The sequence below is a fragment of the Orycteropus afer genome, unplaced genomic scaffold (assembly GCF_000298275.1).
Source record: "Orycteropus afer afer isolate SDZICR_OR568_19922 unplaced genomic scaffold, OryAfe1.0 scaffold00006, whole genome shotgun sequence".
In the NCBI taxonomy this organism is placed as follows: Eukaryota; Metazoa; Chordata; class Mammalia; order Tubulidentata; family Orycteropodidae; genus Orycteropus; species Orycteropus afer.
The window spans coordinates 25,331,418-25,347,397 of NW_006921593.1; the positions used below are offsets into that span (position 1 = coordinate 25,331,418).

The following is a 15,980-nucleotide window of genomic DNA, read 5'->3' on the forward strand; positions in this document are numbered from 1 at the left end:
AAAAAAAAAAAGAAAGAAAGAAAAATACACACCACTGATGCCTGTGTATGGGAGTGAAGGGCCATTTGACAGCTGTATTTGCACATATCAACGGGCCCCACTAAATGACAAATTAAAGCATCGGCACCTGCATCCAGGCAAGAGGATCTGGCGGACATGAAAGAACGCAGCTTTTTGACACCAGACACAAGAGAAAACAGGTAACATGCTGGTTGCTGATGTGTTTTCTCTCCCGACAAGTGTGAACTAGCTTAATTAAAAGAGAAGCAGGCTGGCGGAACTGTTCCTTAGAGGATGCCAGTCAAATGATTTCACATGTAGGAGACTACAGACCAGTGGAGAAACAGCGTCAGACTGCTTACAGACAGGAACCACCCAGCTCTCCTGCAGTCTCTCAAAAACCACCTACCAGAGCTCGGAGGCTGGCCAAGCCCTTCAGTGGCCAAGCTGGACTTGAACTCAAGCTCCCAGCCCTGCATACAGGGCTCCTCCCATATCATCATCTTAACACACAGCACTGAATTAAAAATGACCTATTTGAATCCATGTTTTTAAAACGATGCTTTGGACAAAGCTCCATGTCCTTGATATTCCCTCCACATCAGACACTATCCATCATGAAAGCAGACAGAAGAGCTAGGATCAGCTGGGTCCTGGGGGTGCTGCTTCTTCCAGGAAGGCGCCAGGGACAACGGTGAATTACATGACTTAGTAAGGCATCTCCACAGCCTGTTTCCCTTCCTCGAGATTCCTTGCCTACCTGCCCACCCAAAACCCAAATTCAACCCACTGCCATCAAGTTGATTTTGACTCACAGTGATTCCATAGGACAGAGGAGAATTGCCCCATAGGGTTTCCAAAGCTATAAATCTTTACAGAAGCAGACTATCTCATCTTTGTCCCACGGAGAGGCTGGTGGGTTTAAACCACCACTCTTTAGGTTAGTGGTCAAATGCCTTAACCACTGCACCACCAGAGCTCCCTCTACCTCCCAACAATCCCCTTCTACTCAGTGACCCTGCTCTGTCATTTCTGAGTGACACCTCACACTACACCTGCCCAATGCCTTTCTCCAAGCAAAACGTACCTGTCCTGAGTCTCCTTTTAGCATGACCCTAACAGATGCCTTAGGAGCTGAATGCACATCCTAATTTGCATCACAAGATCTGTGAGTTAACAGACTTGACTTTAAATTTACTGCTGCAAGTCATCTGGGCTAAGCTACTCACTCAGAGCCCTACTTCCCGGTACTCACCTCCATCCTGGTAATTTTGCCTCATTCAGCACCAACCATGAAATTTACCTTATTCTTCTTCTATCACCACCTCATCTCCTCCAACCTACTATGCAAGGAAGGGCATATATAGGACATTGTTGCCAGCACTCCTTCCATGTCTCACACTCATGGGAGATATCACTAACCAATCAAGACACTCTCTCCTGCTTCCAACAGAGTCTAGGAGTCTTTCTCAATCTAAGATTCCTGGAAGCCACACACACACACACACACACACAAAATGACAGTTGACATGGTAGATTCCTACACTAGGCAGTCCACCACCTGTCAGCCGGTATGTTATCCTATGGTGGCTTGTGGGTTGCTGTGATGCCGCGAGCTATGCTACCAGCATTGCAAACACCAGTAAAGTCAACAATAGTAGACAGGTTTCAACAGAATTTCCAGTAAAGAACAAACAAGGAGTAAAAGCTTGATGAGGCACTTACGAAATTATCACAACAGAACACTGCCCAACACAGTGATGGGAGATGAGTCCTGTAGGTTGGAAGGCACTCACAGACACAGTGGCTACAACAAAGGACCTGGGGTATCAACAGTTGTGAAGATGGTGCAGGCCCAGGCAGTGTTTCATTCTGTTGTACGTGGAGTCGCCATGAGTCAGAGTTGACTCGATGGCACCTAACAACACCACTACACTAGGCAGCAGCTGGGAGATCAGGGACATCATTTTTCCCTTCTAAGTGGGAGCTCTGGTAGCATAGTGCCTAAGGCACTTGACTACTAACCAGGTGGCTGGCGGTTCAAAGCCACCAACCACTCCTCAGAAGGAAGGTTGGGCAATCTACTTCCATAGTGATACTGCCTCGGAAACCCAAGGAGGGGTCGCTTTGAGTCAGGTCCGACTCGACAGCTCATAACAACAACAACAAATCTCTGTGGCACTTGTCATAACACCTCATAAACTGTGAGTACCTAATAGACACTTGTTGGGTGGATTTGTTGTGGAGTTTGGCTCAGAAGAAACAGCAGAAGTGGCAGCATCATTAGTTCTCAAGCAATCTGTAAACACTAAGTCTGAAAGGATTGTCTGGAACCATGTCTTCTTAGTGGTTTAAGGCAACACCATCCTTCATCCTCAGCATGTACTTATTCAACAATGACTAACTGTGCACTTGCTATGGGCCAAGCCTGAGCTAATGCTGGGATTCAATGGGGGGCAGAGGAGGCCAAAACATGCAGCTCCCAAGAAACTTCAAAAAAGCACAGTGACTCATCCACATGAACTCTCTGAACACTTGCATGACGTTACAGCAGTGTCACTCTGACATGCTGGCCATTAAGATGCTCTTGACTCCAAAGGTCCTCCCAGCTCTCCTGCCACGAGCCATGCTGCCTCCCCCAGTGACAGTAATGGCAGGAGCACAAGCTGTTCCTGTGACAGGATGGGACCTACATTCCCAGGTCTCTCTTTTCTTTTTGAACCACTGCCATCTCTGGGCACATCATCCCCATCTACCAATTGGTATTAATTAGAGAGTAAAGAGTGGGCTTGTATCATTGGATTGCTAGGAGTTCTCCAATGCATACCAGACTAAAATGTCCATCAACTACCACTCCACAAAAACATTTCTTTTGGGAAAATAATGATCTTTGGACTTCAGAAGCAAAGTCTAGTCCTCCTTAGTTCCAGGATGAGTGTTTCACTGAGGAAATGAGGAGGTGCTTGGCTTTGCCACCATCTTACCTGCCTGATTTCATCACAGAACAGGACAAAGACCAGCCCATAGAGGACCAGCTCGGGGGAATGCGGCACCGAATGGAAATCCATGAGCAGCACATAGGCAAAGAGCAGGAGGAAGGCGATGTAGAAGACCACGTTCCATGAGAAGACCACGAAGGGGGAGGTGAAGAACGCCACGTAGTACCAAAGGAGCTTCTTGTGCTTGTCCATGGGTTTCTTCCTGGACAGAGAGGTAGGAGTTTCATCACAGTTCTTGCACACATCCCACAGGAAAGCACATGGACACACGGGCGTGGGCTGCAGCCCATGGTGGCCACATCTCCCTCCCATACACAGATAAATAGAGAACCAGAGGTGTGGGCAGAGGTCAAAATTGTCCTCTAAGGTGGACCAGTCATCACCCATCCCTTGGCATTTTGAGATGAACAAATCTAAATCCTGCCTTGGATATGGAAGATATGACCCCACTGCTACCCATCTGATCTCAAACCCAGGGGAAGCCAGAGGAGATACCAGATCAGATGAGCAGGCTCCAGCATGAACATCATGAACTGCAGACTTTATGATCATTGACACAAGGGCACACACGTGCACATGCATGCACACACACACTCGCACACACAATCTCATGTCCCAGCTCGTACCTAAATGAAACAAAGCCGCAGCCAACCAAAGGTATAATAAACAGACACAGGATGATCTTCCAGTTCTTGGTGTCTCGGGAAATCTCTCCGTACCATTGCTTGGAAAGAAAATTCTACAGGGAAACAGAGACCAGTAACACAGACCTTTACCGATGCAATTAAATGGGGGATGATGTGCACCCTTTCTTCCCAGCCCCCACCCCTAAAAATAAATAACTTTCAGAAGTAATGTCCTCACACTTTTGTGTTAGTCACTTGGATTAGAAGGACTTTGGTGGAAAAGGAAAATTGTTTGGTTTTCACTTCTTTTCTAAGTTGAATTCTTCTATGAACTTTAAAATAGTGGCTAAACTAGAGATTGTGTGAGTCAAAAAAGCTATGACTTTTTAGCCAACTCTAATTCTTACTTCCACCACTCATCTTTTAGTGTGTCACACTGGCTGACTTTTGAGATGCTGGAAGTTATGCCACCAGTGTTTCAAATACCAGGAGGGTCACTCGTAGTGGACAGGTTTCAGCAGAGCTTCCAGGCAAAGACAGGCTAGAAGAAAGGCCTGGTGACCTACTTCTGAAAACTTGCCAATAAATGCCCTACGGATTACAGCAGAATGCTGTCTGATGCAGCGCTGGGAGATGGGCCCCTAGGGTGGAACCAAACAAAAACCAGCCTCACTGCCATCAGTCGATTCCACCGTATAGCAAGCCCCCTTGGGTTCCCAAGGCTATAGATCTTTACAGAAGCCCCATCTTCTTCCACAGAGCAGCTGGTGGGTTTGAACTGCTGACCCTCTGGTTAGTGGCCAAACACCTTATCCACTACACCACCAGAGCTCCCCTAGGTTGGAAGCCGCTCAAAATACACAGTGGATGCAATATTGGACTCGAACAGACCCATGATTACGAAGATGGCACAGGCCTGGACAGCACTGCGCTCTGTTGGGCACTGGGTCACCGGAAGTCGCAGCCAATTGACAGCAAGTAGCAAGAAACGTTCTTATCTCACCTGTCTAAACAAGTAGCGCTCTATCTCCTTTCTACTTAGTAAGCACAAAGATACAGACACACAGAATGTACTGCAGGGCCCCACTGGAGGCAGACAGGAGAGACTCTTGACAGGAAAGTAAAGGAGCGTGAAAAGTGAGAGACAGCTGGGCTATCAACACCGATTCAAGCCGAAATGCAGGAAAAAGCTTTCCCCCGACTGTACCAACCCCTGACATGTGGTAGGTGGTAGAGTAGCAAATGGATTTTTTTTTTTTTTAAATAAACACTTTGATCAATATGGCTGCATGGTGTCATAGAAAGTCTGCACGTTCCATCCATAGTGGTGGAAATTCAAAAACTCACTTGGTTCTGAGAGCTGTACTTGAAATCAACACAAAGAGGGTGGGAACAGACTGGACCATGTGGAAGGAGCTCACAGCTCTCAAAAGACATGCGTCAGTCAGAAGGGATGGGTGTGTCCTGGTGGCACAGGAATGGGGAGTCTGTGACCTCTCCAGCACTAGCCAGGAGGGAGGGGACTGGTGGTGGTGGTGCCCCCACCCCTCACACTAGCCTTGCCTCCTTGGAGTTCCCAGCTCCTGGAACTCAGATGGGCAGCACTGAGGCAGGTCCAATACCGTTTCCTGGAGGCCTCCAGCAGGGTTGAGCCCTGGTTGCCCACTGGGGTGGTGGCCTCTCCACTGGCATCCTGTACTTGCATCCTCCCCCGTCTCACTGCCTCTCTCCCGTGAATGTGCCTCCCAGGCTCTCCTGGGGTGCAGTTCTGGAGGACCCAAAGACGAGCAAGGCCCAGTCTTGCTCACTCTCCTATTCCTGGGGTGGTGAGCACACCAGGCTATTACCAAGAGTCCCATTAAACCCCCAGGCCCTGAAAGCTTCCCCTGGCTCAGATTCTATAGTCACCAAGCAACGTTCTGGTCCCACGCAGCAGCCTGATACAAGGAACAAACGTGGGGCCAGCAAGATGGTCCCACAGGCCTGGCAGTGGTATTTCTGATTAACGAATTGGCATCTGGTTTAAACCCTTGGGCCCTATGAACTTGGACAGAAGCCTGAGTCAGCCCCCCTGGGACACTAGTGAGATGGGGTTTGGGTCCTAAGAGGCTGTGACTGGAGCATGGTCCACCATCGACCATCCCCAAATGAAAGCATTGGCAGCCAGCCCAGATTTCTGGGCACAAATGATCCCCAATGCCAACCTCACTCAACCCACTAAGTGCCTCCAGCATGGCATCCATTTGTTGAAACATCTCAATGGGTATTCCATCAATTCCTGGAGTTTTGTTTTTTTGCCAATTCCTTTAGTGCAGCTTCAACTTCTTCCTTCAATACCATTGGTTCTTGATCATATGCCACATGAAATAGATGAACATTGACCAATTCTTTTTTTTTTTTTCACCAATTCTTTTTGGTACAGTGACCCTGGGTATTCTTTCCATCTTCTTCTGATGTGTCCTGCATCAGTCAATATTTTGCCCATAGAATCTTTCAATATTGCAACTCAAGGCTTGAATTGCTTCTTCAGTTCTTTCAGCTTGAGAAATGCTGAGCATGTTCTTCCCTTTTCGTTTTCTAACTCCAGGTCTTTGCACATTTCATTATAATAATTGGCATTGCCTTTGAGAGCCACTCATTGAAATCTTCTGTTCAGTTCTTTTATCTTGTCATTTCTTTCATTTGCTTTAGCTACTTTCCATTCAACAGCAAGTTTCAGAGTCTCTTCTGATATCTATTGTGGTCTCTTCTTCCTTTCCTGTCTTTTCAATGACCTTTTGCTTTCTTCACAGATGATGTTCTAGATGTCAACCCCAAATTCATCTGGTTTTCAGTCATTGGAGTTCAATGCATCAAATCTATTCTTTAGATGGTCTCTAAATTCAGGTGGGATATAATCAAGGTCATATTTTGGCTCTCATGGACTTGTTTTAATTGTGGTCATTTTCAACCTGAATGTTCAATTGATGTTCAACAGTTTCATATGCATGTGAGAGCTGGACAATGAATAAGGAAGACTGAAGAAGTAGTTGATGCTTTTGAGTTGTGGTGTTGGCAAAGAATACCATGGACTACCAGAAAAACTAGCAAATCTGTCCAGAAGAAGTGTAGCTGGAATGCTCCTTGGAAGCAAGAATGGCCAGATTTCATCTCACCTATTTTGGTCAAGGTATTAGAAAGGACCATTCCCTAGAGAAGGATATCATGCTTGATAAAGTGGAGGGTCAACAAAAACGGGGAAGGCCCTCAACAAGATGGACTGACACAGTGGCTGCAACTGTGGGCTCAGGTGTAGCAAGGATTGTGAGGCTGTCACAGGACCAGGCAGTGTTATGTTCTGTTGTATGTAAGGTCACTTGAGTCAGAGCTGACTCAACAGCACCTAATAATGACAACAAGAAGCAGGGCCAGCAGCAAGAATTCTCTGTGTGTCCCTTGTCATAGATCAGCTCTCTGGTAGCTTAGTTGCAGTAGCAAATGGATCTTTTCCACAATTGCTGGCTGCATGGTATGATAGAAAGTCCATGAGGAGGATAAACAGCATGAGATCGAATCCCATCACTGCTCCTTCCTAGCAGGGCAAGTTCTGGAACATTCCAGAACCTCTCCAAGTTCCTACATGCTCATGGTGAAATGTGGATGGCACCCACCTGGTCATGTGTATAACAGTGTGGCTAGCGGGAGTTAGTCCCCACACCTCTTCCCTACCTCACACCCCTCCAACTGGGATTATCAATGAAGGAGCTCCCGTGCAACCTGAGACACCAAGTGCACACTGCTGTTAATTGAATTCAATGCTGGAAACCTCTAGGCCGGTTTTGTTGTTGCTGTTGTCTTGTGCTGAGTCTGTGTGTTGATTCCGACTCATGATGACCCCATGTGTGACAGAGTGGAACTGCACCACAGGGTTTTCTTGGCTGTCATCTTCACAGAAGCAGATTGCCAGGTCTTTTCTTCAGACAGACCACCGGGTGAGTTCAAACTGCTAAGCAAACTACTTACCAGGCGAGTATAAACTACTTGTCCCACAGAGGGGCCTCATTTTCTAATAATTTCTCTACTGCTATCACTGCTACCGTATTTCACATATAACGTGCCCATGTAAATAACGCACACCCATATATAACGTGCATAGCGCTCACAGAAAACTAAAGACCGAGGGGGTTGTGCGGTTTGCAGAAATGTATGATGCATGTGTTAGATGCATAAAAACACAGTAATACTGACTGTAAAAGTAACACTGGCAAAAAGCACTGGCACCTTTCATGTTTTAGCTCACTGAGTCATCACAACATCCTTCCCTGTAACCACCATTGTCCCCATTTAGATAAAGAGACTAAGCCAGAGAGCTCATAACTTTCCCATTATCACACACACAGTTAGGGGCACAGTGGATGGGAACCTAGCCAGTGGGATTGAGAGACCCAGGTCATAATTACACTGTTGTCCTGTTTGCTTTGTGGAAACTCAAAGAACATTCCTTTTTCCCACATCGTTTCTTAAAGCAAGGATCTCTGCTAATGCCTATCTACTGCCTCTCCCAGAAGGTCATACAACATCCCCTGCTAAGGCTTTTATATTGAAGGGGACATTCAATGTAATTCTATATATAAATTATATAATGTTATATATTCTCAATGCTGCTGATAGCATCTGAAGAAAAAGGCTCATTCTTGGGCATGTGAGTGTGGTTAGTTGGCGACTGCTATTTACCTGCACCCCAGGCTGGGCGATGAAGTGCTGGTCTGTCGCCTCCACTGCCAGCTCCAAGCAGTTGCTGCCACCCCAAGCTTCACAGGAATAGACTAGCAGCTGCTCAGCCAGTTCTTCATCGCTGCTGTAACACTCTGTGAACAATTCTACAGTGAAACATCAACAGAGGGAGATGCTGGAGGGAGATGCCGGATTCAGGGCTGGAAAGAGAGCAAACGTCCTGCCCAGCCCCCCAATGCACCAACCCCTGACGTCAAAGAGGGCTTGCCACCATTACAGAATCCTTTGTTGAGAAGAGGGCTCTCCTTAGACACCCGATAGCCAGCAGAGCTCCTTGCCATAGTGTTGTTGTTATTGGCAGCCATCAAGTCAGCCCCCAGATCATACACAATGGGGCAAAACACTGACCAGTCCTACACCAACACCCAGCAGCTGCAGATCACACTGTTGTGCTCCATGGGGTTTGCACTGGCTGATTTTTGGACGCAGATCACCAGGCCTTTTTCCCTAATCCATCTTCATCTCTAAGTTCTGCTAAAACTTGTTTAGTATCAGAGAAACGCACAAGCCTCCACTGACAAATGGGTGGCTGTGCATGAGGTGCACTGGCCAATAGCAAACTCAGGTCTGCCACGTGGAAGGCAAGAATTCTGCCACTGAACTACCACTGTGCCCCTTGCTGTAGGAGGGGTCAATGAATACTCATTGAGTTGAGCTGCACTGAACACAGGGAAGTTCCCCTCTCAGGTGGGGCTCCATCTGTGCTCAGACAGAACATAGTGTGGGCATACTGGAATGATAAACAGAAAAGGAAAAATTAAGGGTCAAAACCCTAGGATGGGAGTCCCAGAAGAGGCAGAACAAGCCCTTCCAGAAGCCTGATGTGCAAGACTGGATTATTGCCAGGACTGTGGAGAGCAAAACACACTCAAAGCTACATAGTATTATCCTGTCATCTTTGAGCCGGCCATTGTTGTTTCTGACTCTGTCGATCAAGAGACTTGGTTGCTATGTAATGCACATTCTGCCCTTGTTTTCTAAAAGGGAGATTAAGTTTCTGGCAGGGCTTCAACCCATAATTTTTCCTGTTCCACTTACTGTTCTAGTTCACCCACATTTTACAAATTCAGGCCTGTTCCAGTTTCACTTCATCAGCCATGACTGAACTGGGAAGAAACAATTCAGAGCCCTGGGCAGAAAAGCCTCAGCCGCTGGGTAGGGTTCTGGACCTACTGTCCCCACATTGCCACAGCAGCCTCTCCTCATCTCATTCACATACTTGGAGAGGTTTCTTTGCAGATAAGACACAGTGGAGGGGAAAAAAAAAAAAAAGACTTAAGAATCACTGATCTCTCGTACTGAGTGTCTTACATCTGTGTCATAATGACAAAGACATTGGAGTGGAAATCCTCAGAGGAAGTATTTTAAAAGCCAGATTATTAGGGATCAGAGTTTAATAGTGGTTAGTAGGGGAAGAAGTAATCATTGTTCAGGAAGCACTGAGTCTTTGTTTATGGTGATGGATAATTTGGCAACCAATATTGGTGACAGTTGTCCAGTGTGACTGGTGTAATTGATGGCACTGAACTGTGTATGTGAAGAATGCCAAATTACAAATGTGTCACTGATACTTTTACAACACTGAAAGAAATTATTAAAAAAATATGAGGAGCCACCCCCTATTGAGTTTGATCAGAAATTAACATAACATCTTTGAAATTTTAATGCATTAAAAGAAAGAATTGGGCACTGTTATGGACTGAATTTTGTCCCCCAGAAATATGTGTTGCAAATTCCAACCCCTATACCTGTGGTGGTGCAGTGGTTAAGCATTCAGCTGTTAACTGAACGGTCAGTGGTTCAAACCCACCAGATGCTCCATGGGAGAAAGATGTGGCAGTCTGCTTCTGTAAAGATTTACAGCCTTGGAAATGCTAATGGGCAGTTCTACTCTGGCCTCTAGGGGTGCAGTGAGTTGGAATTGACTTGACAGCAGTGGGTTTGGTTTGGTTTTTGCTTCCATAAAATTCTACAGCCTTGAAAACACTATGGAGCAGTTCTACTTTGTCTGGCATAGTGCCTAAGGCATTTGACTGCATTTGACTGCTGGTGGTTCAAACCCACCAGCCACTCCTCAGAAGGAAGATTGGGCAATCTACTTCTGTAGTGATACCACCTCAGAAACCCAAGGAGGGGTCACTATGATTCAGATCTGACTCGATGGCAGTGAGTTTGGTTTGGTTTGGTTTCTTTTTAGGAGTTGGATGGACTCAAAGTCAATGGGGTATTTTTATACCTATGGTTACAATCTCATTTGGGAATGTATTTATTTTGTTATGTTAATGTGGTGGTGTTGGCATAGGGTGTGTCTTGAGTCAATACCTTTTGAGATATTCAAGAAGGTTGAGTAAGCAAGCAAATGAGATGAGGGAAAGTAGATAGCACACCAGATGGAGAGCACCAAGGAACCAAGGAACCAAGAAACAAGGGCCTCCCGCCAGAGCCAACAAAGAGAGATAGACTTCCCCTAGAGCCGGCGCCCTGATCAGGACTTCTAGCCTCTGAAACCATGAGAAAATAATTTTCTGTTTGTTGAAGACACTCACTTGTAGTATTTGTTCCAGCAGCACCAGTTAACTATCTCGGTTCTGCAGTGCTGCTGTAACAGAAATATCATAGTAGATGGAGGCACAAGTCTGAATTCAGAGTGCTGGCCCTAGGGGCTAGGTGAAGGCCCCTCAGCCTTGGGCTTCTGTTCAGGCCCACTGGAGCTGACGGCTTCTCCTAACTCAGACAGCTGCTGGCTACTAAGGCTGACGACCCTAAGGTTGGAAGGTAAATGGCACAATCCCAAGATCAGCAAGCAATATGGCAGGCCACTGGTTCAAGTCCAGGAACTAGAGATGAAGAGTTGGCCAAATGCAGGATCAAAATGTGCCAAAAAGCTAGAGACCTTTCTCAAAGCTTCCCCATGTGTTCTGGAAGCAGGCCATACCCCGAAGGCAACTAATTAGCTACTCACAGCAGATTCCATCACAGAGTTTATTACACCACATCCAATCTCATCATGGGGAACAACTACATTCAGCTGCCAAGCCATTCAAAATCACAGCCCAGCCAAGCTGACACACAACCTTAGCTACCACAATAGCTAAGCAGACAACTTTTTCCAACACAGAGAAGATAAACTCAGGAGCATGTTTTACATTAGTTGAGACAACAGACAAATATGTATCCAAATACCACATTACAAACTCCCAACTCCCAAAGGAGAAAGGAAAACCTGAGCCGCCGTTGAAGCTCCCTGCTGTTGGAGATATTGGTCCTGGTTTCTCATACCCTGTCCTGCACAGTCTGGCCTTTTTGCAAGGATAACAGCCAAGCTTTTTGTGAGGATAACTGAATAGCAAACAGAAGACAGATGCCCCTCCTCCAGAGATGTTCAGGAGAGCAGAGCTAAGCAATGCCTCACCCCTCTGTTGGGAACAGACTGGCTCCCAGTCCAGGGTAGAGATGGCCTGGAGGGAAGGATGGCAGGTCATAAGCAGCCCCAATAAACGTGTTACAAGTTCTGGGCATTGCAGGTCAGGGAACAGACATCCCTTATCCTCGTCATGCCATGGAGAATCGAGGCATGGGACCAAAATGAGGTGCCACCTGGTGCCACCTCTGCATGAGTCATAAACCATCTGAGTCCCCCACCAGGGACCTGGGACATCTGTCAGTCTGTGCATATGATACTGCACAGACTGACCTGTTAGCCTGCATGACAGGGAAACTCTCAGGTCCATCCAAGCTTCTGACTTCACAGCATCCAGTTCCCACATCCCAGACTCAGAACTCCCAAATCTAAACCATCAGACACCCTGAGCCAGCCTTGAAGCTCCCTGGTGTGCTGTGGTTAGACCTGGGCCACAGGTGACTCAAGGTGGCTGTGGGATCAAAGACCCGGGGTTCTCATTTCCATTCCTAAGAAAGTCAGGAAGTGGCTGGAGAAAGAAGGCCATGGCCTTTCCCCCATGGCCTGTGTGACACTGCTTGTAAGGTGAGTGGCCCTCGGATCAGGCCATTGCAAGGAGCTTGGACATGCCATTAACCTCAGCCCTGGCCTATGAGTGCCAACAGCATGTATGTGTCACTAGGTACGAGTGCCACCAGCATATGCGTGTCACCAGGCCTATGAGTGCCACCAGGATGTGTGTATCACCAGGTACATGAGTGCTACCAACATGTGTGTGTCACCAGGCCTGTGAGTGCCGCCAGCATGTATGTGTCAGTGGGCACATGAATTGTCACCAGCATGTGTACCACCAGGCCTGTGAGTGCCAACAGTTCACTAGAAACATGGGTGTCACCTGCATGTGTGTCACCAGCATTTGTGTGTCACCAGCATATGTGTGCCACCAACATGTGTTTGTCACCAGGTACATGATTGCTGCCAGCTTTTATGTGACACCAGGCCTATGAATGCCACCAGTATGTGTTTGCCACCAGGTACATGAATGACACTAATATTGATGTGTCACCCAGCACACCCGTGGAACCAGGCCCATGAATGCCACCAGCATGTGTTTATCACTAGGTACATGAATGCCACCAGCATGTGTGTCATTGGGCAGTGTGTGCCACCAGCACTAATGTGTCACCAAACACGAGTCCATCCAAGTGGGTGGGAACTCTGTGTGCACACACACCACCTGAGAGGCCTGTTTGCACTGTGGGTCCCGTCCCTGCAGACTCACCGACCGCCCGCGTCTCGTACTCATTTGCCAGCTCCTCTGACTCCCCGGCAGCGTTGATGTCATTCTTCACCTTTGCCAGAGTCTTCAGGATCTTGCTGGCCCCCAGGGCTGCCAGAGTGCAGCCCTTTGTCTTTTCAGAGGGGTAGAGAAGTTTAAGGTTAATTCATAATCCCTTGCTGCGGTGGCATCAACATTAACATCAGAAGGAGGGATTCATGGCAAAAGCAGCAAACAGTAAAATCTAAACCACCCATAAGGATGCAAAGTAAAACTTGTGATGACATAAAACAGCCTCCAACCTGCACATAATCACAGTATTAAATGTGAAATTAGCAAACGTGAAGAAAATAGCAGATAAATGCCATGAGACACAGAGTAAGCCTCTGATCGTGGGCCCTAGACACAGCACTATCAGACTGTAATGGTCAAAAGAGAGGGAGACAGATAAGCACACAGAAAGTCTGAACAATGCAATTAGTAAGACTGGGTGTATGTGTGCAAGGGAGCTCTGGTGGCATAGTGCCTATGGCATTTGACTGCTAACCAAAACTGGCAGTTCAAATCTACCAGCCACTCCTCAGAAGGAAGCCTGGGCAATCTACTTCCATAGAGATACCGCCTCAGAAACCCAAGAAGGGGTCACTACGAGTTGGGACTGACTCAACGGCAGTGAGTCTGGTTATTTGGTTTTTGTATGTGTCCACACACACATGTATGTGTGCATCCAATACTCAATGCCTGAGTCTATGCTCTGAAAATGGCGAGTGTAGCTTCTTTTCAAGTGTCCGTAAATCACTTACAAAAGTCATGCACTAAATCACAAAGAAAAACCTCAATAAATGTCCCAAAGGCCCTACTTCCTGTCGTAATGCAGTAAGACTAGAAACTAGTATTTACAACTCAACTTAAAAAGCTTCATCCACTTGGAAACAGTCACACACCCACACACACCTGAAAAGGAGGGGGTTGACTGGACTGCCCACTAAGCTCATGTGCCTTCCAGGGACTGCACCTCCCAAACCTACCAATATGGTAAACTGAGGCACCAGCACACTCCCCCAGAACCAGATACTCCATGTTATCAGGGGTGGTTCCAATCAGGCATGTGCAAGCAGAAAGGTCAGAACAAACACATTTGGCCTTGACTAGGACACTTACCAAGGAGCTCTGGTGGCTCAGTACCTAAGGCATTTGAGCTAACCACAAGGTTGGAGGTTCAAAACCACCAGCCACTTTGCAGAAGAAAGATGGGACAATGTACTTCTGTAAAGATCTATAGCCTCAGAAAGTCAGTGGGGATCGCTATGTTGGAATCAACCTGAAGGCACTGAGCTTGGTTTTTGTTTGTTTGTTTGTTTGAGGACACTTACTTGTTCCCAAATGACCTTGGAGAGCTCCTTCTTGTTCTGAAGAATGGCCCAGATGAAGAGGGCTTGCAGAGGGTGCCGGGTAATAGGAGACACGTCCTGGGAGGAGTTAGACACAGGGTCAGCCCATGCAAATGGAATCTCTCTCTATGGGCACTATTAGAGGAATGGAAACTTGGAATGAGGATCTCCTAGGACAGCAGCCCATGTTTGCAGGCTCTGTAACCATGTACTTCCATCTGAGCAGCACAGCTAAGCAACTGTCACCTCTGTGACTTACAGGTGGTACAGCGTGACACACAACCTTCTGTCTATCATAAAAGACAAAGTACAACTAGATGGGAAGGTATAAAGGGTAAAAAACATGCTAAGAGAAATTTCAAAACGGAATGACTTCTGACAAGTTGAACAGAAAGCAATTCTTTCTCATATAACTCTTGGCTTCTCATCTAGAAAAATAGCTCACACTAAATTCCAACTTCCCTATAGTTTACGTTCAACTATCACAATGCAAAGTTATGCTTACTCTTTGGAGTGTTAGACAAAGGTTCAATTCCTAACACATCAATTAGCATTAAGTCTCATTCAGCATCTCATAGCTCCCAACAGAGACTTTTCAGATAGGGAACATTAAACGTAGATAATTCTTTTCAACTTACAGGCTTTACCCAGGTCTCAAATGCACAGTAAGTTTATGTATACTGCAGAAGGTTTGAGCATAAGGAGTGCCAAGCAGAAGCTTTCTAAACACTTTCAGTTCTTGCAAACCCCTAGCAGGTTTAGATTTTTGTAACACACACTCACTAAAAATTCCAGAATTAGAAGAGATAATGACCTAGTTTGGGCTGCCCCCGAAGCAATCTTGAGACAAGGATTCGAAACAAGTGGTTTATTTGAAAGCAGACCCAGGAAAACAGAGGAGGAGAATGAAATCGGACAATAAAGAAACAAGGGTGGATTACATGCAGGTTGTTATTGTAGCACCCAGGGATTAATCCTACCAGGAAACCCTCAGAGCCAGTATGGAACACGAGTCTCAGAACTATCACCCACAAGCAGGGAGGGCACTGAGTATTTATATGGCAAATCCCAGCACTGGTTGGGCTCTGGTCAAAGCAAACGCTCAGCAAAGAGATGCAGATGCTCACAGCTGGGGACTGGGCTCCCCTGTACTTAAAATGGGAAGACCCAGAGAAGGAATGGTGGCACATCCACGGTGTAAGTTTTTCTCTCCCTATTCCCCTCTCACCCGCTCCTAGAAACCACTAATAAACTCTGGTGTCAGTACATATGCCCATTCTCCATAATGTCATCTTAAATGATAATCTGGATTATCACTTTGGAAATATTCACTTTTATACACCACCACCCCCCCAAAAAAATTGTCAGTTCTTCAGTCCTTTACATGGGCTATTTTTCAGATCATTTCCAGGAGGCTAGGAAGTGATCTGGTAGCATAGTGGCTAAGGCACTTGACTGCTAACCAGAAGGCTGGCGGTTCAAACCCACCAGCCACTCCTCGGAAGGAAGGTT

The 15,980-nt window shown here is 46.6% G+C and overlaps 1 protein-coding gene across 1 annotated transcript in view; it reads right to left on the reverse strand.

The window, feature by feature from the left end:
- Positions 1–15,980, reverse strand: part of TRPM8 (transient receptor potential cation channel subfamily M member 8) — a 102,773-nt gene that overhangs the window by 49,132 nt on the left and 37,661 nt on the right. Inside the window, 5 exon segments of the mRNA XM_007943686.2 lie at positions 2,985–3,201; positions 3,626–3,738; positions 8,339–8,484; positions 13,081–13,210; positions 14,451–14,546. Of these exon segments, the coding sequence (XP_007941877.1) occupies positions 2,985–3,201; positions 3,626–3,738; positions 8,339–8,484; positions 13,081–13,210; positions 14,451–14,546 (702 nt within the window).